Here is a 27,194-nt window from a genome sequence, read left to right on the forward strand (position 1 = left end):
GGATTATTTGAATCAAATCACAAATCTTATACAATCATTAATTCATCTAAATAGGATTAATTCATGAAAATTCATCTTTATGTAGATCTGCAGGAATATTTCTCAATAGAGTGAGATAATGTCCAGGAATCCTTAGGCTATATGAGAGTGAAGGAAAAATTTATCTGCTGAATCAAACCATTCTTTTATGAAGTCTCTTGGGACCTTGCCTCACCCATCTTAGCCTATGCATAAACGTGGGTCAATTCCACGAAGACCACCTGCTAGCCCTAGCTTTTTCTAGATGGCTTGAGACAAAAGATGCTAAGGATCAGGTATTGCAAGAGAACAGATCAGGAGGTGCAAAAGTTGAGGAGCATAAAAGGACATCTTTTACTTATTAATTTTTGTTTTATCAGTATTTTGTTGGCTGATATATACATGTGAAATGCAAAGTTACTTGCTAGTTACATAAACAATCTTTCTTATTTGATCATTGCTTATCAATTACTTCTAAAAGTCACACTATGAAATTTTAGGTAACATTATACTTGTGAGGATTTTTTTATATATTTAAGTGTTTCTGATGTATATGGGAACAGAGGCCCAAGTGTGCTTTTGTTATATATATGGACATCAGAGGACAACTTCTGGTGTTTGTCCTTGCCTAACACCTTGTGTGACATAAGTCCCTTCCTGTTAATCTTTGCATGAGGCCAAACTAGTTGGTTCTCTAGTTTCTGAAGATTCTCCTGCCTCTGTCTCATACTGGGCTATAGAAGTCCTGAGATTACAGATGCAAAATTTCACATCTGGTTTTAAATGAGTCCTGGAAATCTGATGTGAGACACTCATACTTGCATTACAAGTACTTTACCCACTAAGCCATCAGATGGGTTTCTACTACTAAGGAACAAATAATGCATGGGGACCATTTGAAAGTACTGAACTTGTATCAGACAAAGTAACAGGGAAAAGGAAACTCACAAAATGAAAGAAACTCTTAGTAAATTTATGCATACACACCTATATGTAGAAATGCACACAAACCCATGCATACGTACATACAGTGTATACACACACACACACACAAACACACACACAGACACACACTAAACAAGTCAATACCCTCATCAAATTTTTACCTTTTCTAAAAATTAAATGAAAGAAGACACACCAATAAAAGTGAATGCTCTATCATTTATTAACTATCTTCATAATTTACATGGACATATATTAAGGATGTTACATAAAAGTTCCACATTTTGCTTTGGAACAATTACAAACATTTGGTTTAAAACAATGTGCATATCAATGTAAGATTTTTGAAAATGGGGAATGTGAATCTGTAGTCATTCATCCTTCTATCTGTTGTCATAATCATCCCAATTTAATGAGTTGGAAATTTTGTCTCAAAATTCTAAGTTTTGTTTTAAAGAACAAAATTCTAAGGGACTTCAGCATGCAGTGGGTATATTAACATTCAGAATAACTAACATCCATGCTTATACTGAACTCTGCATGAGGCAAATGCCCATAGCTGCAGTGACTCTTTGGCTCGGTGTGTTGACAATGCAAAGCGATGTGGCAAGCTTTATGGAAAGTCCTTTTTGTTTGCCAGTTTGAGACTGATGACACAGTTGTAATAAAATACAATCATCATATTGGATACAATATGCAGCCTTGATTAGCAGGGCAGTTTGTTTTCTGAATGCAGAGACAATCATCTGTCTCTCTAATTGTTTTCATAGCTGAGGAAAATGAGAAAGAAGCATATTTGTTTCAACAAAACATTCTGCTTCTTGCTGTCATCACATTCAATTAGAAAAACATAAAATCGTTCAGAAGTTGTTAGATAAAATAGTATAACTTCTACTCTTGGCCACCTCTTGAATATCCTCACAGATTATAAGAACAACCAAGTGGTCAGTCATTAAGTAACAATCTATATCACAAATATGTGTCTGTTTTGATAAGCCTACCTTTGGTAATTCTAGTTATTGTATGCTACAATGAAAAACATTATCAATAACCATTCCTGAACTAATTAACTATTGGCCAGATGTTGTGTCTGATGTTCTCTTTTTTTCTAAAATTCTGTTTGATCTTTTACTGCTTTTGTCACGAGCAGGTAAATCTATAAAAGTCCTGTTCTTGAGAAATTCTTGTCTCAGAATTTCTTTCTCATTCTTACCACACGATATAAAATAACCACAGTAGCAAAGAAAATCCCTTCAAACATTATATAAATCAGTCAAGGTTGCTTGATGACAACCACACAGGCACCTGCTCTCCCAATATTCAATGAAGCCATCTGTTGAAAAAGATGAAACAGGGGACAAAGGTTACTGCCATTGAACTGTACATAAGTTATAGTGTATTTTAAAATTATATACATGAAAATCATGAATAAATGTGCTTACATTATCCCATCACGACCACAAAGAGTACAATGCAATAAAATTACTGAAAATTCTACTCTAAAAAACACAATTACTTTTATTTTAAGATGATAAAACATTCAATCACTCAAAAATTTCTAACAAAAGAAGTAGAACAAATTCATTTGAGTGAAATGAATTTAAAATAGAAAGTTTCCAACAATGTTTTTGTTTTTTTTTATGGACACATTTATTATGTTTCATTATAATAGTTAAAATAGTGCTATCACCGTGAAGTTCTTTCCATGGATACCATATGGAATTAAAAGTATTACTTATTGATCCTAGGCACAGACAACTCACAAAAATTATGAGTAGTTCATAATTACAGAATGGCTACACTGCTTACTAATGTGAATATGGAGAGTTTATATATGGAATTTAGATATAAAACTTGTTAGACACATATTAAAGATATTTCAAAATAGTTCTAATCAAATGTGTTTTTGCTGTAATCTATAGATTTACATTTTGGTTATATTTTGTATTTGATTTTCTTAGAATTTTCACATATATAGGAAATGATAGTATGTCATTTCAAATTAGATATTAAAAAATGCTAAAGGTAAAATAGTTAACACTCAAACATTTTCATATGGGTCACATTAAATTATTTACTGAGAAACATTTTAAAGCTTCTAAATATTGAAATGAAACCGTTTGTCTACTAATTATTTTAAATGTATTGATTATTGTTCATCATCCCCCAGAATATTTAAACATAAAACATATAATTCATTTTATCCTTTCTCTTAATAAATTATCTGCAAAAACAAATTTAATGTATTATTGCTCTTCTTCAAGGATAATTGCCTAAAACGTGAAGAGAAAGAAAATGTAAAGATGATGTAATGAAAGTTTCATTTTTGAGAACCCAGATTCCCCCAAAAAGTCTCTGTACTGATCCCTTTCTGTCTTATCTTCTGAGCTTTGTGCTCTGCATTTACATAAGTATTGAGTATTCCACTTTGCTGCAGTGTATCCCACTTCTTACTTTTTGTTAGTGCTTCTCTTAAAATCAGTACAGTGAATGATGGTCCCTGTGTAGTGGTCCCTGTGCTTAAATATGTGCATACACACAGGAGAGAAAGGATCTGTTGTGGCAGTACTTTGTTACAACATACAGCGTGCCCCTGCAGCAGGTGCTTCTAGTTGTCTTTATTAGTAATCATTTTAAGTGATTATCTCTCGTCATGAAGGAGAAAATCAGAAAGGTTCCCGGGAATAAAGGGACGAAGCATTAAGGATCTCAGGTATAGAGAAGAAGGTAAGGTTCCTGGGAAAAAAGGGATGAAGCACTAAGTTTCTCAGGAATAGAGATGAAGGGAATTTCAGCCACATGGGTTCAACTGTGACTAGAATGAAAGTAAAAATGTTAGCCATCTGGAACTTGGTCAGGGTGTGCTTGAGGGATGCCAGTGGAAAGTACAATGCTGAAATAGAGGAAGGAGCTGCGGTGTTTGAGGAGGCTAAGGAGATTGCTTCTCAGGCTAGCCACTGAAAACCTAAACAGCTTAGACAACAAACCAAAGATAAGAAAGAGAAAAAGGAATCTAGCTCTGAAGGGTCTACTAGTGACAGTGACGGGACTGATAACAATAGTGACAACTGTAGTCAGATGTCTCACTGGAGTATGAGGCGCAGTAGGCCACCCGAACCATCAGCCCCTCCATTGCCTTCTCCTCCGCCCCCCCCCCCGCTATAAAGATGAGGGAGACAAGAGGGGAAAGTGTAGTCTTCATGCAAAAGTCTGGAAAAATGTGCCCACCTTTGCAGGGGCCTTCCCAGTATTTCAGGACCAACAGGGGCAATGGTATCATGAACCCCTGGAGTGGAAGGTTGTACAAAAGATTGAAGGAGTCAGTTTAGACTTACGGGGTCCAGGCTGCCTTTATAAAATCTCGAACACGCATTTAAACTCTGATAAAGGCAGTAAGAGTTAAGGTTAGGTACTTTTTGAGCAATTTCCTCAAAGATAAAACATTGCAACCTGCAGGAAAGCTGAAGACTCAGTAGTAGAAACTTGAGCTATTAAAGGAGAATTCTTTAAATGAAAGAAAAAGAGAAAAGATGGTCTTATATAGTGGATGGGAGGACTAGCCAATAGTATTAGAAGGAAAACAGCACTATGAAAGGGACCATTGTTTTGTGTAAGATAAAAGCACTTAAAGTTCTTAGGTATGCATATGTATGCTCTATTTAAATATGTTACAAATTTATGTCTATAAAATCTGTATTTCAGTAAGCATTGAAAAGATATGGAAAAGACATTTAGTGAACAGGCAGGGAACAAAAGGCAGTGTGATATGGGGGTATAGAACAGACTATAGCCAAGTTTGAATAAAAGGTTTTTCTTTATGTACTTCTGTGTTTTGAAAGTAATAAGGTGTTCACAAAAATTAGATCATGGTTTCTAGCTTCCCTTCAAGGGAACTAAAAAGAGGAAATTGGGGCTTTGGCTCCACTGGAATACAAATTTAAAAGCTGGTTTCCTTATAGTTAACCAAAGAGTGGATTGGTTGCAGGAACAGATGAATATTTTGGAGCAGATAGTATTTGCTTCCTGCATTACTCATATGTCAGGAATGTGTGGAACCTCTGTAAATATCAGAATTTTTCCAGACCTGCAAATCTGTCGCGTGTAATTGGTGCTATGGTGCTAGGAAATTGGAGTCATGATCTTGACACAAAGATGAAGGAATTGTGAGCATCGATTGTTGCTGTGAACAACACCTGTGTGGAGATTGTAACTGCAAAGCAATGGCTGGAGATCATCCAGGGAACTGTGGGATTCTTAAAAAATTGGGGAAGGATGGCTTTTTGGGTGTTCCTGCTGACTGTAGTGTGTGGAGGAATGCTTTGGTGGATGGCACATATGTGAAAGCAGCACAGGGCTGATAAACAAGCCTTAGTGCAGGCTATTGGCAGCCTTGAAAGCAGGAACATCCCCCCAATGTTGGCTCAACATGCTGGATTAGTAACCAATGACAGGAAAGACACTCACGTGCGCATACCAACCTAAGACAGAATGGCAAAAGTGAGTTCTTCACTCCCATGACAATAAGGATGTGGCACGGATTGGGGCAAGCTAAGACAGATGGTGATCCCAGAGCTACTAATCAAACAAAAAGGGGGAGATGGGGGAAGTGGGTGTGGCTGCATGGGCCTAGATGGCGCCCTGGCCCATTGCCAGGTTTCGTGAACCCCACTTGTTTACTGCCTTGCCCGAGCATGCGCAGCATGCGCATGCATGGGCTGCCTTCCAAGCTGGACTGTTCCTCATGATCCGGACCTGTTAGCCTATAGGTGACAGACCTGAGCTCATGCCTGGAGCATGTGTGATTTCTGATTGGATGAGGTGGGGTGTAGCGAGATGAGGTGAGTCAGTGGGAGTATAGGAGGGTTGTTGTTGTAGCCCTGGGCCTAAGTGGTGGAGAGAGTTGTAAGAAAAGCTGAAAGAAGGAGTATAAAGAAGAAGCTGTTTCGTGAACCCGACTTGGTGTCCGTTCCATTCTTGTCTCCGCGAGCAGCGAGGACTGTGACAACTGTCTTTCATCATCTAATTATTTTCAAATGTTATCTAACGTCATTGTCATAGAAGATATTTTTTTCAAAATGTGAGGAATCTGTGCCAGATTCCATTCGTTATACCTGAACTTCCAAAGAAAAAATCTGTTGATGATGGTTCAAAAGAAATGAAAAGGAAGAAACTGAATGAGAAAAGGAGAATAGTTGAACATATATTCTTAAAAGCCTCCCTAATGCTCTCTGATACATGTTTAGTACATGAAATGCTGCGCACTAGACAATAGTTTGAGAAGCTTTACTTATTATCTGTATGTATATATGTTTCCATATATTAATTTCAGTACTTTATAGGGGCAATATGCTTCCTCATTTATGATAAATACATGAGTTCCCTGTTTGTTTCTTTTGTTTGTTTTCTTTTTGTTTACTTTTTCTGTAAATTAATTTCTCAATCTCACTCAGAAGGAGAAATAAAATAGACATTTGGAGTGGATGAATGGAGGGAACTGGTTAGGAGAGGAATTGGGAGGAGAAAGGGTCAGAGGGATCATATAAAGGGAGGGGCCCTGTGGTGGTAGCTCTAAGATGTACCAGAGACTCAGAACAGGGAGGCTCTAAGGAGTCTATGGGGGTCATATCAGTGAGAGATATGAAGCCTGACATAGCCACCTCCTGTAACTACACAGGACTCTCAGTGAAGGTTTAAGGACATCAAGCCAGTCACAAAACTTTTGATTCCTGTCTATAAGATATACGGGGATAAAAGTGGAGCTGTGACTGAAAGGATGGCCAACCAATGAGTGGCCCAACTTAAGAACCATTCCACCAGGCAGGAACCAAACCCTGACACTATTAATGATACTCTGTTATGCTTGCAGACTGGAACATAACTGTTCTCTGAGAGGCTCTACCTAGCAGTGATTAGGAACAGATGCAGAGACCTACAGCTAAACATTCGATGAATCTGGGGAAAATCTTGTGGAAGAGTTGGTGAATTATTGAGGGATCCTAAGGAGATAGGGACTACATAAGAAGACCATTGGAGACAAATAACCTGGACCCTTGGTGGCTCACAGAGACTGAACCACCAACCAAAGTGCTAGTATGTGCTCCACCTTGGCTCCTTGTGTATATGTGGAACATATGCAGTTTGGTCTTTATGTGAGTCCCACAACAATTGTAGAAGAGATTGTTCCTGACTGTTGCTTATCTGTGGATCCTGTTCCTCTAACTGGGATGCCTTGTCATCCTTCAGAGGGAGAGGATGCCAAAAATCCTACAGTGCCTTGATTTGCCAGGGTAGATTGATATCCAGGGGGTGGAGGAATTCCCCTTTTCAGAGAAGATAAAGGGAGCACGAGGAGAGAGACTGTGTAAGGGGATGGGACTAGGAGGGGGGTCTGCTATCCTGACATAAAACAAATAAATAAATTGATGAAAGAAAAATAAACACTATATCCAGTTCTTCAAGAAACTTAGAGGAACCCTGGACATCCAGTGTAATCATCAAGATGCCTAAATATCTCAAGCCAGTTTAGTTCCCTCATCCTTCCTGTTTTCTCCTTTGTTATGAATTTGTCTTCCATAATAATGTTTTCTTTCTCTCCTAATGTGCATTCTCCTAATCATTTTTAATCCATACTAATCCAATAATTTAAAGACAATTCGTATTCATTGTTATTGATTAAAATCCTTCATTATGGATCCTTTTAAAGTCAGGAATCTTTAGCATGGGTTCTTTTCATATGTAATATTTATCTCCCAAGACCTAATGTTTTCAATTTTATTCTTTGTTTTCTTTTATTGGATATTTTCTTTATGTACATTTCAAATGTTTAGTGAAATTTGTCAAGAGATGTTCCTCTTACAGATGCTAATTTTTTGGGGGGATGGGGGTGGGGGTGGGAGGGTTTAGACAGGGTTTCTCTGTATAGCCCTGGCTATCCTGGAACTCACTTTGTAGACCAGGCTGGCCTTGAACTCAGAAATCCACCTGCCTCTGCCTCACAAGTGCTGGGGTTAAAGGCATGTTCCACCACACCGGGCTCCAGATGCTAATCTTTAAAAGTCAAACCATTCCAAAATATTTATCTGTTTAACTCACTACCTCTATTTTAGGTCACATTTAACACTTAATTTACAGCAGGGAGTATTTTCTACCTATTTCATGAAGGATATACAGCAGTGATGAATTTTCTTTACCAAATACTTTATCCTTCTTTTTTAAATATTGCATGATTATGACACGAAATCATTAAACACATAAAAAATTATCTTTTCTATTTAAACCAATTTATCTAATATAGTTTAAAATAGTTCTGCTTGTTTCCTCCCTCAATAATTACAAAGTTAAGCATGGTGACCTGAAAATTTTGGTTATAGAATCACTTAGTACACCCAAGTAAGAATCTAGATATGGAACCAGCTTTTCTTGTTACTCTTTAACAACTTTATCTATATAAATTAGTTACAAATTAATTTAATTCAGGCAAAAGAGAATAATGATAATTTTTGATTAATTTACATGATAAAAATTTATGTATATCCTACAGCATAATCATAGCCTCTGAATTTTTGAGGATTGCAAATGTACACAGGTCAGTGGCAGTGGGAAAGTCTCCTGGAAATACAAAAGCCAAGTCAATTTTACCTAGGTAAGAGAAATGTGAATTTATTTTGCTTTCTAAAAATTTTGTCTAACCAGTGAATGGATTGAACTCAATGTCAAGTGACAAATTAAGAATGACATATATATATATATATATATATATATATATATATATATGAATACAACTTTCTCATAAAGTAAATGAAAGCACAATTATCAAAAGTGTTTTAGTTTTATAATTCTATCTAACCAACAATGTTTTTAAAAGTATATGTATTCTGGATATTTTCATAGTATTTGTTTTTTTATTTTATTTTAATGATTAGCCCTTTGTGGGGCAAGCCAATGCATTTCATCTACTTTAGTGTGTAAATGTAATAATTACCAGCCTTACTTGGAGTAGAAGATTCTGGTCACATCATGTGATGTTTTACTGATGCAGACCCATGAGATAATATGTGATGTTTGAAGAATGTATAGGTAGAACCCAACAGACAGTGAAGGGGCCCTTCATAGCTTACAGTGCAATATGTTGTTGGTTTCTGGCTTCACTTATCTTCACTTCAATGAGAGAGGTAGAGAACTTGGCATTCTGGCTGGTTCTGATTGATGCAGCTGACTCCTGCACATTAGGCAGAGGCCTAGCTATTTCTGCAGGATTGTGCTGCCCCTGCTGATTCAAGTTTCACTCTGAACTAGACTGTTGGTATTTTGACACTATTGAAATGGACTGCTGGTGTCCTAACGATGGAGATTGGAATTGCCCCAAAGAACCAATGAGAGAGTGGGGAGGCGGGAGTGGGTGTGTGGGGGCACACACTCATAGAAACAGGAGGAGGAGAGATAGGATAGAGTTTGCTGTGGTGGGGGGCAATGGCAAAGGGGATAACATTTGATATGTAAATCAATAAAATATCCAATAAAATAAAAAATAACTAGTTTTAAACAGGTAAACATCCCCTTGTTCCATTTACTATTATTTCATTTTTTTCTTTCTTACTTTTTATGGTGTGCTAGGAAGAGGGGATTTGAAGTATTCAAGAACCCTTACTAAAATATGTTTTGAAAAATCTAAGCCTGCACATATTGAACAAATTTATTTGGATATATATATATATATATATATATATAATGTCTATGTGTCTAGGAGGTTTGTGTTGATATCCCTCAGTGGCCTTAAAAGTCTAAGAGATGAAAAGATATGAAAGTAAAATGTTTAATTTAGTACTTATTTATTTTAAAAATGTGCCATTATTTTACCAGATATGAAAGTAAATATTTAAAAATAGTGCTTTTTAAAATTTATGTGTAATATACTAAAGCAAAATCATAATAAAACCAATCTTCTGTTTATAAAATACTATATGAACCAGAGAATAAAATTTCTTTTAAAAGATGATGGAAAATTGCTAGCTTTTACTTTTATTACCACACACATCCTTTTGATTTCCATTTTAGTGGAATCCTGGGCACAATGATGCTTTATGATAAATATTTAATTAAGATATCACATCACATCATTTGTGTTTCTCTCAATTCCATTTATTTATGGTTGACTTGTATTAGTACTATGTCTACAATTCACACCACTGAAGCGGGAATTTTTCCAAACAAATAAACAGTACTTAATTTACACAACATCTCTTGTGGAAACACTAGGGATTTACTAATGTGAAACCTCCAACTGTATCCTGCAGCATTTTCATGAAATAATATTTTAAAAATTCATTCCTTTTTTTTGTGGGCAGACATTTTAACAATGCAAATATTTTGGCCTGACAATTGTACTTAGATATTAATCCATAGGAATGAGGCTCTTGAGACAGAGTCAGTATTAAAGATGGATCATCTACAATGACTATATGTACATACATGCAACTATTATTAGTATAAACTTATTAATATTCCCCAGACAGTTTTCTCAATTTTATGACCCAAATCAGAACCGTAAGCTTATGAAGGCATATAAATTGTGCCTACTGTATATTCAACAAAATAAAAGTTTTGAGTTTTACTGTGCTCATCAATTGAAACATTGTTTATTAAAAGAATATCTTACCATTAGCTTTCTAGCTAAGGTGAAAGGTAAAAAAATAAAAGCAAGTACATAACAATTGAGTCAAAAGGAACATGTCTAACAATGTTCTACTCCCTCTATTGTAAACAAGGTCATGGCAATTACCAGACCCAAGGTGTTTTCTACTTTCAATCACTTTCCCTATAATTATCTCACTTTCTACACAACTCACACATTTTGGAGCTTTTCATGTAGAATGGGATGTATTGCCTGCTATTCTGATCCTAATTACTTAAAAGACAATTTTCACTCAAGATGAGCCAATCATTTATCTTCATCATGCAGGGCAATGGAGCTTTCTTTCTGATGAACAACATCTTATTTGGATCCTATTTCCTTTATATTTGAAATCAACTGAGGACATAGATTATTCATTTCCTACTTAAGTGTAAGATTACTACTTAGTGCTTCTTATATCTTTACGGAGTGAACAGTCTCAACTTAGGGCAGTAACACATAGGCAGAAATGACTGACAGTAAGAACACATTATGAAACCTTCATGTTTTTACTACCAGAAATTTTTAAATCAAATATTCTTTCATAGATTTGTGTACAAATGTAATTTCAGTTTTTACTTTAGAACATGCAAATCTATTGATGATCCTTGGAGTGATTAATTATAAGGTATCCTTGAAATATTGATATATTTCAGTAATATCAGTTTAGTTTATCTTATATTGCATATAGAAGAAAATGTTATACAAAACAAATTATTTATTTTTTTCAAATACCCCCCTCTCTCCATGACTTATTTCTAAGTATATATTACTAAATCAGTCACTTTGGTATAGAGTGATTCAATAACATAGATTGAAATTACCATAAACAGTCTTTTCACAAGATGTAACTTAAATAAACTCTATTTTACTTTCAGTAACTTATTTCCATATCAGTCTTACCTGTGTCCACTCATTAGTTTGTGGATCATAGGACTCCATGGTGTTGAGGTAAGTCTGCCCATCATAGCCCCCAACAGCATATAGCCTGTCACCAAGGAGACAGACACCAACAGCATCTCTAGGCATACTCAAAGGAGCCACCATGGTCCATGTGTCTGTTTTTGGATCATACCTAAAATTCAAGGACAATGAAATGCAAGTTCTAATCATATTCAACTTTTTAAATGACTGATAATTTTGAACAGTTAAGACATGAAAATTAAAATTTAGAAATTTTGCTGTCAAGTTCAATAGTTTTGACAGACCTGTTTTAAAACTAATATCAATGATATTGTTCATTCTGAAATCCAAGTAACTTAAAAAACCTTACCTGGAAACTTAAATTGATAAAGATTCATTGGATAAAAACGAATCTCATGACTTCATTTTTTAGGTGAATAGATACAAAAGTCACCATTTCCCACAGAAATTGAAAGTTTTGAACTAGATCAAAACAGAGGCTTATTCTAATGAAAGCAAATGAGTGACTTGAAAGCTGAGAGGACTTGGATGTGAACACTCAGTAGATGAAACCTTCTTTGAAATGGTAATACAAATCTACTCTAAATTTCTCAGAAAAGGAATAAATATTTTGTTCTGAAATTCTGTAGGTAAGCTTGTTGCAGTGGCACATATCTGAACATTTGGGAAGAGGGGCAAGAAGACCAGGCAGGAGTCAAAGGACAGCTTCATATACATACATACATATATATATATGTGTGTGTGTGTATATATATATATATACTTGTGTGTGTGTGTGTGTGTATATATATATATATATATATATATATATATATATATATATATATATATACACACAAGTTTAAGACCAGACTCAGAAGCATACATGAAATGTTGTTCCAAAAAGAAAATCAAAACTTGTGGAACTATTCTAAAGTGAATAGAATTGTTGTTTTGATAATAATGCTAAAATTTGGTCATGATGAAGACTTTGGGGCCAGATAAACCCAGTTATTTAAATAAAGGTGACTACAAGCACTTTGTTTTCAAAAACATCTCAGTACCAAATGCTACATATGTCAATTTAAGATGTCTTTCTATCAGTAAATATATATATATATATATATATATATATATATATATATACACACATATATATTTAGGATAGTTATACATTTGTATATTACCTTATTTAACATATGCTATTTCAGTTAAAAATGAATCATTTAATCACTTCTTTGCTTTTAATCTGAAATTTCTGATTGAGATTTCAAGCTAAAAGTTAGTAAGCCTAAACAGAAAAAAATATAAATTATGACTAAAGAAAAATAATTTCTTTTTTAAAAAGAAATATGTATTTCTTGATCCATAACTTATTTGGCCACTAGAAAATTCAATTAACAGACTCCTAAAATAAAACAAGAAGCTAACTTTTCATCAGAATATTAAATAAAAAAATGTTGTCAATAATATGTGGGTTTTAGTTATAAAGAATATTAATTTTGTCCAAAATTTTGCATGCTTTGGATTGTTAGAGTTGGAACTTTTTTTCTAATTACTGACTCCATGCCCGACAAAATTTAGTAATTTTCCTAGGCTGCTAAACCCATAGGAATTTGATTGACAGGCTGAAATTAGTTAATGCAAAGCATCACAAACAATGACAAGCCTAAAGCCCCACAATGAAATTACAAATATGCACTTCATTCAATCATAGTCTAGCATTTTAAAACATAAAATAATGTGGAATGAACTCTATAAGGGAGTTACAAAGAGTACCACCCACATGCTGATAATACATTCTAGAAGGTGGAATATTCATTTAGGTAACTGGATAGATACTTCCAATAAATGATTTAAAAAACAGAGAGAAGTAATGAAAGTTTATAAGTTAAAAGTAAGTGAGATTTTTATGACTATCTTACAGCTCAGAATATTATCCAGAAAGTTCTTTACAGTGGCTTCAAATATGTTTGCTATGAATTCTTCTAACAATTTCAGCTTCTCAAATATTTCCTAAAGATTTTAGATCCATTTTGAATTATTTATTTACAGTGTTGGAAATGTGCTTCTATGTTAAATCTTCTTCAGGTGAATCTACAGATTTACCAACACCATTAAGAGAACAAGCTATGTTTTTCCAAAATATAATTTGATGCCTTTTTCAAAAATTAGTTGGCCATAGCTATATTGGTTTATTTATGAATCCTGTTTTACATATCACTGGTCAACATGTCTACTTCTTATGACAATGTTAGGCTTTTCTTTATGACTGTCACTCAGTAGTATAATTTTAGACAAGGTATTGTGAAATCTGTTAGGAGAATTTTAGCTACCATAAGAAATGAAAATAAAGATATTAAAATGTTTCTACACAGCAAAAAAAAAATCATCAGAGAAAAGTGACAGGAGATAATGGGAAAAATATTTGCTCATTATAGCTTAGAGAGTGTTGTGCTACCAAGAATATATAAAGAACTTTAAACATAAACAAGCAACAAATAAAAAAGCTAAAAGAGCGAATAGATGGCAGAATAGTGTGGATGGGGGAGCACCCTTATATAGGCAAACAGGAGAGGGAGGGAGGGTGTGGGATGGCGGTTTGTGGAAGGGTAACAGCGAAGTGGGATATCATTTGAGATGTAAACAAATGGAGTGATTAAAAAGTGAATAAATGGGTTAATGAAATGGACAGTTATAAGAAGAAATCTACAGATTCAACACAATACCATCAAAATTCCAATACAGTTTTTCACTTTGATATCCTATACAAGTCCAGTCAGATATCTGTGATCAAGAAAACAAATGATGTTCAAGGCCAGCCTGGTCTACAGAACGAGTTCCTGGACAGCCAGGGCTACATAGAGAAACCCTGTCTTGAAATAAAAAAGAAGATAAATGATGACAAGGAAAGGCATAGAAGTCGACCCTTATCCATCACTGCTAGTAGTGCAATTGTCATAGAAACTGTCTTCTAGAACACCATTCTCTGTATGAGATGAGTTTTTGGTAGAAAGTAAATATATATATATATGTGTGTGTGTGTGTGTGTGTGTGTGTGTGTGTATACATATACATATATATGCTATTTCTCAAATGCAAATTATATTTAATTGACTGAATTACACTTAAAATAAAAGTACACTAGACCATTAGTTTCTCTCAACTTGTGACATGCAGCGTCCATCACAGATACATAGGAAGTGGCCACATACTCAGATACGCCTACGCCTGTAAGATAACCTCTCACATTCAAGATTCTACAAGGATTTCTCTCTATTCAGAACTGTTCAGAGTTTTATCTTTGCCTGGAGGCATGAGAAGTTATTCTCAAAATGGACTATCTTTTTTTTTTCTTTTTCACAAATCATTTCAGATGTATAAAAATTATTGTAACTATTTACTACATAACAGTATTTATTATATTGTAGCTATTTATTATATTAAAGTAATTATTATGTTTTTTTATTTTAAAAAAGCTGATTTTAAGTATTTTAAAACTGTGCTCACCAGTTTATTAAAACAATAAACAAGAAAAGAAGAATAAAGAGTGGCAAAGGTTTGCTTTTGCCTTTGGTGTCTCTGCCTCTCCTGCATGGTACCTTGGTCTTTCTAGTCAGAGTGTGAGCTCTGAAGCAGAGTCTCTATTAAACTTTACAGCCCTCAGGCAAGAGAAGCAGCTGTACAGGGTGGATAAAATTGACTGTAAAATGAAAACCTGCTAAAGGCATGAACAGTCAAACAATATGAGTTAGTTTCCCTTTGAAAATTCACACTACACTTTTGAGGCATTAAATTCTCCAAGCTTCGTTGTCATTCCTATGCTTTAAGGATACAGTTTACATTAAGAGATATTTAAAGGAAATTAGTTTTAAATATAAAGCTATTACCATCTAGAAGTCAGATGGTCTGTTGACTCACATTTCAAACTAATATTTAGAAGAAAAATCTAAATGCACAGCTGTTTTGCACCCTTTATGTATGCCAGCCAAGAAAACAAAGTGAGAAAGAAAACAAAAGCAAAGTACAGAAAAAGTGGCAAAGATCGATGTTGTTCTCTCTCCATAGAAATCTGCTGGCCATTCCAGCCAGGGAATCAGGTAAAGATGTTCATTTTCCTTCCTGTCCTTCAATTTCCATTCCTTTGTCTTATCCTCAGTCCTGTAGCAGGGGGCATTCAGGGATCTGTCTTCTCTCTCAACCTCCATTCTATGGGTACTCCACAGATTCTGTAGTAGACCTGGATTAATCCTGCCTATGGACCTGTTCCGTCTGTTCCAGCTTATACGCATTCCCAAGTATCAGCTCTTGATATCTAGAAACAGATTCTTGCCCATACTCACTGTGTCCACACCTCACAGGGAATCAAAAGCATCGCTGATAAGTTAACTTACAGAAACCACATATTCTTAATGTCCAGATATGTCAGCAAAACTCACAGGATGAAAAAACAAACCCAACAAAGAAAGGACCAGATGTCAACACCTAGATTGACAATCATTACAGAGCCAGATACCTAGACACTAGTGAGGCAAAAGAGTCAATATCTGCAAGGAAAATATGTCTCCACTAGAGCCCTGGAACCATACTATTCTAGGCTCTGAGACATGCAATGGAGCCAAATCACAAGGCTAGGAAATCAATGGAGTGGTTACAAAACTGTTCAAGAACTTACTCTGAAATTGAATAAATTCATAAATGAAATCAATGAAAATGTGAAGAGGAGTGAAAAAATAGTTCAAGTATTAAAGTGAAAATGAAATAATTTTGAAACTTCAAAGTGAAGTGAATTTTCAAATGAAAAGTAAGAACTAGATGATGAACTTCAGAGGCAACCCCAACAAACAAAATACAGGAGATGGGACAGGGAATACCATTCACTGAAAGTAAGATAAAAGAAATGGGTACCTCAGCCAAAGAAAATGGTACATCTTCCAAACTTTTAGCAAAAACAACGAGCAAAATTGGGACTTGTTGAAAATAGTTTGTGCCCTTCCCCCAGCCTTGAGCAGGCTGCTTAGACCTGGCTTGCCACAGTTGCTCGCCCACCTAGGGTGGAGTCTTCTGACCTAGGTAAAGTCTAGTGTCCTGCCACATCTGCAGCTTTCCTTCAAGACACCACTACTTGCTGAAAGGCTGAACCTGTTCTCTTGACACTATCCTGACTAAGCAGGGATCCTGACAAAACAATGAGATGCTGACGTGGTAGGGGTGCCCACCCCCCGCATAAGCTCGGACTCATAAGTAAACATTGGCCTTGATCAGAGACCTAGGCTGCGAGAGAAATAACAAGTCAAGCCTAGGTCTCTGAGAACCATGGCTACAGGCAGCTACAGGTGGCTCCCTACAAGTGGCCTAAAAGCAGAAAGGACTGGAGTTGTACTGTCTTGCTGGATCTCCACAGAAAACAGAAGATGTAACCCTGCACAGTAAGCAACATACTGCGTTAATGTTAACGCTACAAATGTTATCTTTTGAAGGCTGTTGATCGCAAGCAAAAAAGATACAGGCTAGACTGAGTCAGCCTTGGCCCAGCGCTGATATTAGCTAGAGGTTGACAGTGGAAAATAGGATTGGAAAATTCTAAACAGGCATTTGTCTGCAGTCAAGAACTGCATCAGGCGGGAGGAGTAGGGCTTAAAATAATAAAATAAAAAGAGTAAAATACAAAAAACGAAAGGAAGGAAGGAAGGAAGGAAGGAAGGAAGGAAGGAAGGAAGGAAGGAAGGAAGGAAGGGAGGGAGGGAGGGAGGGAGGGAGGGAGGGAGGGAGGGAGGGAGAGAGAGAGAGAGAGAGAGAGAGAGAGAGAGAGAGAGAGAGAGAGAGAGAGAGAGAAAGAAGGAAGGAAGGAAAGAAAGAAAGAGGAGAAACTAGATATGAAATGATGAAAGAGAGAGAGGAAAAATGGATTTCAGAGCTCCTCCAGGGACGGAGGGAAATCGGGAGGCGTCCTGCTTTCTCTCTGGTCCCTACAGTAGACATAGACATCCTTAGTTCTGGCTACATCAAGTTCTCTACCCTCTATGTATTGTCTGTGTTTGGTGCACCAATCTGTGCACCTGTCAATTTGTTTCTGTTTTGGTTTCATTGTCTGAATGACTGTTGTTCTATGTTTCATGTTGAAAAGAAAAAAAAATGGTTAAAACTTTATCTGCTTGGTATCTAGCTCTTGATTTAGTCTCAGTTTGCACAGTGGAGGCTGATTAAAGTTGCCCCTGCACCTTAGCCAGGAGTCAAGCACAGCAGGATAGGTCCTGCTGAAAAGCTGTTTTTAAAAAGGAGTCTGCAGATTCTTAGTTCTAAGGCAAATAAGCTGATAGTGATTTGTTTTGTTTTGTTTTGTTTTGTTTTTCCTAGAAAAAAATCTCTGCAATTGTGCTTATTGGATTCAGGGTTAGCAAATGATAAAGTGCTTTTTATCTTAAAATTATAGCTAGAAAAAGTAAAAATTCTTTGATTGGTCTAAATTTATAAGATTTGTGTAGCCTTTTCATTTGGTTTCTGAATGGTCTTAAAGTATAAATACGCTCTGTGTGTCTTTGTCATAGAGTATTGGGTTATAAATTATTGGGTAGGATTAAAAAGATGTAACAAGAAAGTTAGCTTAAAACTGGTAACTCAGAGTTGGAGTGATTTTAAACAATAGCATGTGGCATGAAACAGCCCAGGAAACTAGGCCTCTAAGGATACGTCTAAATTGGGATAATATTTTATGTAAGTCTTATCCAAGAAACTAGACTTATAAGAGATAACATTTAAAACACTGTCTCTTTAATGAAGCATTAAAAGTTACACTGTCATGCATTTACATGTAGGAATTGGCAGCCAAATTTTGTAAAATGAAAGTGGTGTTTCTGGTATTGATTTTAAAGAGAATAAATTGTTTAAAATTGGGTTAAGATTTATGAAAGGTCAAGGAGGCTGTAGAATTTACAAGCTGGCCTGCCTACTCCATAAAGAATTATTATAGATTTGGAAGGTTGTTTTTTCCTTTGCATCCTGATAATTGTAAAGGGTTTGTTTCTAGTGAGCTTGTGATTATTGGAAAGTTTTGTCTGTAGGTATGACTAAGAGACTTACATTTGCAAGACTAAAAGGTTTGTCTCTGCTTCAATACAAGAAGCTAGGACTTTGAATCTTCCAGTGTATATTGTTTCTTAAATGGAAAGTATTTTATTAGCTTATGCCTCTGAAGGGAAGTTTACTACAAATCTTTGCTCTTACACAATGAGCTTTAAAGTTTTGGGGAGTAGCTGTTGCTCCAGAAAAGATTCAGGAACAATATCTTTTTAATATTTAGTGTCTCAATTTTACCCTAGAAGAACTATGGTACAAAAAAATTTTAAAAAGAAGAGATGATTTGCTTACTTCAAATTATTTTCAAAAGATTACAGGAGATGTTAATTGGCTAAGGCCTCACCTTAAGCTCACCACAGGAGGACTTAAGCCTTTGTTGAATGTTATCAAAAGAAATGAAAATTAACTGGTGAAAAATAAAAGGCTTTGCAGAAAGTAGAGGAAGCTTCTGTAATCAATTAGTATTAATTATAATCAATGGTAATCAAATATTATCTGTGTATCCTAGTTATTGTTATTCAATGTGCCCACAGCAATTCTTTGGCAAAAAGAGAACATTAATGTAGATCATTCTTCATGTCCAAGAAAAGTTTTAACATCTTTTATGACGCTGTTGTGGTGTTAATAAAGAATTGTAAGATAAAATCATGAAAGTATTTTAGAAAATAATGTCTTAAAAACTTCACAAGATGTCTGTTCCTTGTTTCAAACAGCAATTAAATTGGTTATTGCAGAACATTGATATTTGGTCTATTGCATAGCAAACATTTTAGGTAAAACTTATGGTTATTATCCAAATGAAAAGTTGTTAAAAATTGCTTCTGTGAATGCTTTTGTATTTTCTGTAAATTTATGAATACATGCATCCTATAAAGAATACATCTACTGTATTAAAAAACAGTCCTTCTATAGAAGAGAAGTATGTGTGATTGGATCACATGTTTATTCTTTTAAGTTTCCTCCTCCTTCAGCACAGATAAATAAATAGTGTGCTGGAGCCAGTGCCGTGAAATGTTGAAAAATTAAGCTTTAATTTGTATACTAATAGTCAAGATATATATATTTCAGGATTTACAATTGCTTAAAATTGTTCCTTTTTTAGATACTGCTAATTCTCAAATTTGCAATTGTTTATACATATACAACTCAAGTAAAGAAAAAATATTGTTCCTTTAAAGGACTGTTTTGGACATCTAAGAACTCATCCTAGATTCCCCGGACAAGACCTCTTAAGGCAATGTGACCCCAAATTTATATCCTAGGCAGATTATAGGCCTTATAAGAGAACAATTTGCTATATAATCTCATTCTTTACATCATCAAAATAGCAATAATAATTTGGTATTTTTAGAGAATGTGCATGTCAAAGTATAAAGACGTGTTCTCAGTGTCCTCAGTTTCTACCTGTTCTATATAATGGTGTTAATTCTCCAGGACTTATACTTAATCAATTATTGCAAATGTATAATCATATTTCTGATTTTAGAAAAATAAAATATGCACATATGACTATTGATATCTTTTCAGGCTTTCTAGTCTGATAAGCACTTCACGAAATGTTTAAAGTCCTTAGTCATCAGGGAAATGCAAATCAAAATGACTCTGATATTCTTCTACCTTACACCAATCAGAATGGCTAAGATAAAAAACTCTGACAGCACATGTTGTTGAGGATGTGGAGAAAGAGGAACACTCCTCCAGTGCTGGTGGAATTGCAAACTGGTTCAACCACTCAGGAAATCAATCTGGAGGTTTCTCAGAAAATTGGAAATGGATCTACCTGAAGACCTGGCAATACCACTCTTGGGCATATATCCAAAACATCCCACACCACAGCACAGGAGTGCATGTTCCACTATGCCCATAGTGGTCTTACTTATAATAGTCAGAAGCCCGAAATCACCCAGATGTCTCACAATGGAAGAATGGATGCAGAAAATGTGGTTCATTTACACAATGGGATGCTACTAAGCTATTAAGAATGAGAACATCCTGAGTTTTGCAGTCAAATGGATGTAACTAGAAAATATCACGCTGAATGAGGTATCTTAGACCCCAAAAACCATGCTTGGTATGGACTCAATAATAAGTGGATATTATAAAAAAAATACAGAATTCCCAGCATAAAATCCACAGAACTCAAGAATGTTAACAAGCCGAAGGAACCATGTGAAGATGATTCAATCTCACTTTGGAGTGAGAAGAAATAAATTATGGTGGTACAGAATGGGGCAGGACCTGGGTGGGAGAGGGGACAGGGAGGGGGAAAGAAAAACATGATCAGGTATTGGGTGGAGGAGGGGGTTGGGAGGAGAAACAAGACTGAAAACCTGAGGCCCAGTAAACTGTGAGGAGCCGCCCTTGCAATTGCCATTACAAGATGGCGCTGACATCCGGTGTTCTAACTGGTAAACAAGTAGTCTGTGCATGTGCTGGGGTATTTTTCCATTCCTTGTGCCCTGCCTGTCCCGTGGTGTCATCTGGGCTGATGGTGAGCAGCCAGTCAGGGTGAGACACGTTTCCAACCACTCTTCGTGGTCTATTTAAGGACCGAGTTTCCTATGTTCTGGGTCTCCTCCCCAGAAGCTGATCATCTATCTCTCGAGATGCATTAAAGCTTTACTGCAGAAGGATCTGAGTGTCCTGTGTGTGTGTTCTTGCCGGTGAGACTCAGAGACACAGGGACAAGTAACCTTGAGAGGTAGAAGGTTGGCAGATCCTCTAGAAAGTACCAGAGACCTGGGAGTTGAGAGACTCTTAAGACTCCAAGGAAGGGACTTTAGATGAAATGCCCTATAGTGGGGAGAGTGAATTTGTAGAGTCCACCTCCAGTAGAAAGACAGGGCATCAAGTGAAGGGTTGGAGCTGCCATTCCAGAGTAAAAACTCTGACCCAGGATTTTCCCTGTCAAAAAGAACTGCAGGGACATAAAGAGAAGAGAGTGAAAGAAAGGAGGTCCAGTGACTGGCCCAAATTAGAACTCAGATGAAGGGAACACTCAAAGACCACACTATTACTGATGCTATGATATAGACAAGAGCCTAGCATCCCTAATCTCCTAGAGGCCTAAAAAGCAGCTCAAATAATAAGATGAAGATATGTACACTCAATGAATGTACAGAAGGTAGGGTCCCTGCAATGGAATTAAGGAAAATCTGAAAAAGCTGAGGAGGATTGTGACCCTATAGGAAAACCAGCAGTCTCAACTAACCTGGAACCCTGGGATCTCTCAGACACTGAGCCACTAACCAGGCAGCATAAACCACCTGATATGACCACCCCCCTCTCATACACATACAGCAAATATGGCCTGGCCTGGCTCCAGTGAGAGAAGATGCAACTAACCCTTGATGGACTTGAGACCCCAGAGAGTGGAAAGGTCTGGTGTGTGTGTGTGTATGTGTGTGTGTGTGTGTGTGTGTGTGTGTGTGTGTGTGTGTGTAGGGTGAGTTGTCGTGATGTGAACATCCTCTTGGAAACGCAGGAGGAGGTATGGGATGAGCAACAGTCAGAGGGAAAATCAGGAGGGGAATAATGACCGGACTATAAAAAAAAAAAAAGTTTAAAGAATAATAATAAAAAAAAACCACTTAGGCAAAGTTTTGTTATAAAACAAACTTTCATTTATTTCACACCCTGTTCTTAATTCATTCATCCCATTCTCTGCCGTTTTGCTTGCTCTGATGTGCTTAATACCATTATTACATAATTCATGTGATGTCCATATTACCTCATCTTGAAATATAAGTGATATGCGTATATAAAGCATACTATACTATAAAGCATAGTATCATACTACTGAATATCACAGTATATTAAAAGCATTATTTATATTATGTGCAGAAAATAGTTTCTCAGAGGTACCATTATACATTTTGCTTATTGATTACATACATAAGAAATCAATAATATAAGATTATGCTTTCCAGTGTGCAAAAGCACTTTGACTCTAATAGACAGGGTGAATTTATCCAAGAATCATGATAATATTTTCTGTTCTGCATTAATTAAGCTATGCAGACCCACTGAATGTCTATAACTTAAAATAGCAGAGTATTTAAATCTAATTTTGCATTGCGAATGTATTCTGAGGCTGAATTATTTATGCTTGCGTGAATAAATAAAATTTAAATATATTTTAGAGGAAATTCAGATAGAATTCTTTGAGGAAACATTATTTTATTAGCAGCATTTCACTAAAGTCTGAAAGGTAGAAGTAGCAACCTCATCATAGAACAATCCCTCCAATTTTTTTAAGTATTTACTATATGAAAATAGTTGTCCTGTGAGATCCCAAATAATTTCAAAACAATGATTGTTTCAATGTTTTAAAAAGTTTACCCATTGATTTTTCTGAACATTTCAGTGAAACACACACTGTCCTATGTCCAAGTATAATTATTAAGAAAGTACATGGTTTCTTAATATTGAAAGGAATTTTGTCATATCTCCAACACTATGCAAGGAGCCTCTGTATTCCCTAAGATACTGTTCTCCTAATTCACCATGGCGGTTTAGCCAGTTTGTCCCTGAAATGTGATATGAACAGGGTTATTTTGCCTAGAGATAGCTCTGTAAAATGAGTGAACAATCTTTTACTATGCCTTTCTCCTTCTTATGTAAGTTAGATGTTTTTGCTGAGCCATGCCAGTCATAGTGTCAGAATGCCAACACTCTCACCATGTCCTATATGTACATATAATATCATGGTTATTACCAATGAGATATGGGAATTAAAATATAATTACTTATCCCAACTAATAAACCATTATTTCAACATTTCTTATGTTCACTTCTGTATAGATGAAGATTCATGGAAATGCAATTAGAAAACTCACAAGCCTTGCTAAGTATTTACCAGCATTTGTTCCATACAATCCAATAGTTCTATATATCTAATCTATCAGCAAGCAATATGTGCCACTGTTATTAGAACACACCTGAAGTCAATGTACTGACTCACTTTGGGTTATCTGGTACATATTTTCCAGAATTAAAAGACCAGTTACTCTTCCTGTATGTACTAGAGTTATAGAAAGTATATATTCAGTGTTGGTTCCAAATGATGTTACCAAACAAAGAAGCTCATGACCCATCTTTGAGAGTTTGAAGCAGTGTAACGATTCATACTAAGACAAATGGATAACGGAGCAATTACTTAAAGGAATTTCAAACTTTACTGTCTAACAAATGGCAAATCTTTGTATCAGCAATCATTTTGAAAACGCTTCAATAGAAATGTGCATGGTATCTAAGTATCATATGGAAACACTGTTGTTGAGGGTTTAAGCTAATGGAAAAGAAGAAGCACGATTAAAAAGTGAAATGGAAAAAAATGTTGATATGCTAGAGAAGGAGGTGAAAAGGAGTGAAGGAAGACTAAAGAGAAGATTGCAGGGAGGGTGAGTGGAAGGAAAGTGGGAAGGAAAGGGTTGTATTGTGAAAATAGTTCCAGGAGCTGTATTTATATCTTCTAAAGCATTAGGTGCATTCTTAGTGGCCTTGAGGCTTACCTTTCCACATAGTCCAGGAGCCTGGAACAGTGGTTTGAAGCAGGAGCATCATGACCACCCACTGCATACAGGAAACCATCACAGGTGGCCACTCCAACACCCCCTCTCCTCTTACACATCGGTGCACACATGCTCCACTTATTTGTATGAGGATCATAGTATTCCATTGAACTCAGACAAGAACTTCCATCTCGACCCCCAACTGAATACAACCTGAAACCACAATGAGAAAAATACTTAATATCACCAATGTAAAAATAGTATGTAAAAATAAAATTTAGGGTCTTGAGCCTCAAATAGAAACATATCACTTTAAATGTAGATCTTGATGAAGATAACCATATAGATGGAATTATTGTTAGTGTAACATACAGTATTCTATGTGTAAATATATGAGTAAAGTTGTAAACCTAGATTCTTTGGACATATATTTAGATGGTTTATAAGAAACAATTAAAGAGAAATGATATCTCTCTTTGAATAAATACTCAGAAATATATTTAAAAGATACTTTAAAATGTAGACGATGTCATAGAAAAGAGGACTATTGTCAGATTCTGTGATTATTTTATTTGGAGTCAGTAATCATACACAGATTAGAAGACAGTAATCATACACAGTTTAGAAGACTAAACAACAGAATACTCTGATTCAGGTTGTCATAACAACCATCTTTCTTAGTGTGTATGCTGTAGTTTAAGAAAACTTCTTAGGAAATTCTTGATACTGGCCTGAATGAGTAATTCTAAAATTTACACTCATTTTTCTGCAATTGTTTTGTTGACAGGACTATAATAGGAACTTTCAAAATAACTTTTGTGTCACAACTGAAAATAAATTATTGAAAAATACATTGTCACATGTTGGAGCAACTTCTGGGTATATGCCCAGGAGTGGTATTGCTGGATCTTCTGGTAGAACTATGTCCACTTTTCTGAGGAACCACCAGACTGATTTCCAGAGTTGTTGTACCAGCTTGCAGTCCTACCAAGAAATAGAGGACTCTTCCTCTTTCTCCACATCCTCATCAACATCTACTGTCACCTGAGTTTTTTAATCTTATTCAATCTGATTGTTGTGAGGTGTAATCTCAGGGTAGTTTTGATTTGCATTTCCCTGATGATTAAGGATGTTGAACATTTTTTTTAAGTTGCTTCTCAGCCAATCATTATTCCTCAGTTGAGAATTCTTTGTTTAGCTCTGTATTCCAATTTTAATAGGATTACTTTGTTTAGCTCTGTATTCCAATTTTAATAGGTTTACTAGAGTTTAACTTCTTAAATTCTTTATATATATTTGATATTAGCCCCCTATCAGATTCAGGATGGGTAAAGATCTTTTACCAATCTGTTGATTTCCCTTTGGTTTTATTGACAGTGTCCTTTGCCTTACAGAAGCTTTGCAATTTTATGAAGTCCCATTTTTTTTATTCTAGATGTTGCAGAACAAGCCATTGGTGTTCTGTTCAGGAATCATTCCCATGTGCCCATATCTTTGAGGCTCTTCCCCACTTTCTCCTCTATAAGTTTCAATGTCTCTGGGGAGTTCCTTGATCAAATTATACTTGAGCGTTTTACAAGGAGATAAAAATGGATGAATTTGCATTCTTTTACATGCTAACCTCCAGTTGACCCAGGATCATTTGTTGAAGATGTTGTCTTCTTTCCACTGGATGGTTTTAGCTCCTCTGTCAAAGATCAAGTGACCATAGGTGTGTGGGTTTATTTCTGGATCTTCAAATCTATTCCATTGATTTACCTGTCTGTTGCTGTATCAGTACCATGCAGTTTTTTTTTTTTTTTTTTTTATCACAATTCCTCTGTAGTACAGCTTGAGGTCAGGAATGGTGAACCTCAATGGAGTAATGGATAGGAGAAAATGTTGTACATTTACACAATGGAGTACTACTTAGCTATTAAAAACAATGAGTTTGTGAAATTGTTAGACAAATGGATGGATCTGGAGGATATCATCTTGAGTGAGGTAACCCAAATTACAAAAGAACACACGTGATATGCATGTAGTCACTGATACGTGGATATTAGCCCAGAAGCTCAGAATCCTTCTTAGAAGGGGGAACAAAATACCCATAGAAGGAGTTACAGAGACAAAGTTCAGAGCAGAGTCTGAAGGACAGAGACTGCCCCACTTGGGGTTCTATCCCATAAACAACCACCAAACCCAGACACTCTGGCAGATGCCAATAAGAGCCTGCTGACAGGGCCTTTGCCAGTGCCCGGTAAATATGGGTTCTGAAGCCCCATAGGAGGAACATCAATATGAACTAACCAGTACCCTCAGAGCTCCTAGGAACTAAACCACCAATCAAAGAAAACACATGTTTGGACATGCGGCCCTAGCTATATATGTAGCTGAGGATGGCCTAGTCAGTCATCAATGGAGGGAGAAGCCCTAGGTCTTGTGAAGATTCTATGCCCCTGTATAGGGGAAGGCCAGGACTGAGAATGGGAGTGGGTGGGTTGGGGAGCAGGGCAAGGGAGGAGGGGATAGGGGATAGGTGATAGGGATTTTTGAGAGGGGAACCTAGAAAAGGGAATAATATTTGAGATGTAGTAAAAGAAAATATCTAGTAAAAAAGAAGAAAATACATTGTCTAAACATTTAGACATACTCTTTCTTTATCCTCTGTTAAATCATGAAAAGTTTAGTGTGTGTGTACGTGTACTTGTGCCTCTATTTACTCACTTGATATTTTTGTATGTGCCACACATTACTCAATATGTGTACATCATATAGGCAAATTTTCAAAAATAGTTTTTAATACTTCTGATGTGTTCTAAAAGGACACACAGAGATATGTTTACAGAAGCCCCTAAGTGGTATAACTCAGCATCAGTGTCATTACAGCCTTTGACAGTTATATGGATTATGCTAGCAATTTTAAACAATTCACAAAAAGGTGTCTCACCAACAAAATGACATGTGCACAAGAAGGAAGATCACACTGGTGATTAAAGCAGAGGCTATGGATTTATGAAAGAGGGAGACTTCGAGACAACTGATTTAACAACGACTACAGCTTTAGGAGCAGCAAAAATCAGAATAGGAGA

General features: G+C 35.9%; 1 protein-coding gene across 1 annotated transcript in view; it reads right to left on the reverse strand.

Annotated features, from left to right (window-relative positions):
- Nucleotides 1-1,177: 1,177 nt before the first annotated feature.
- Nucleotides 1,178-27,194, reverse strand: part of Klhl1 (kelch like family member 1) — a 395,614-nt gene continuing 369,597 nt past the window's right edge. The window contains exons 9-11 of the mRNA XM_021181703.2: nt 24,124-24,336; nt 11,534-11,705; nt 1,178-2,293 (exon numbers count right to left, since the gene is read on the reverse strand). Of these exons, the coding sequence (XP_021037362.1) occupies nt 2,234-2,293; nt 11,534-11,705; nt 24,124-24,336 (445 nt within the window). The 3' untranslated portion in view covers nt 1,178-2,233. The remainder of the gene's footprint in view (nt 2,294-11,533; nt 11,706-24,123; nt 24,337-27,194) is intronic.

The sequence above is a fragment of the Mus caroli genome, unplaced genomic scaffold, assembly GCF_978045245.1.
Source record: "Mus caroli unplaced genomic scaffold, Mus_caroli_1 scaffold_12, whole genome shotgun sequence".
Taxonomy (NCBI): Eukaryota; Metazoa; Chordata; class Mammalia; order Rodentia; family Muridae; genus Mus; species Mus caroli.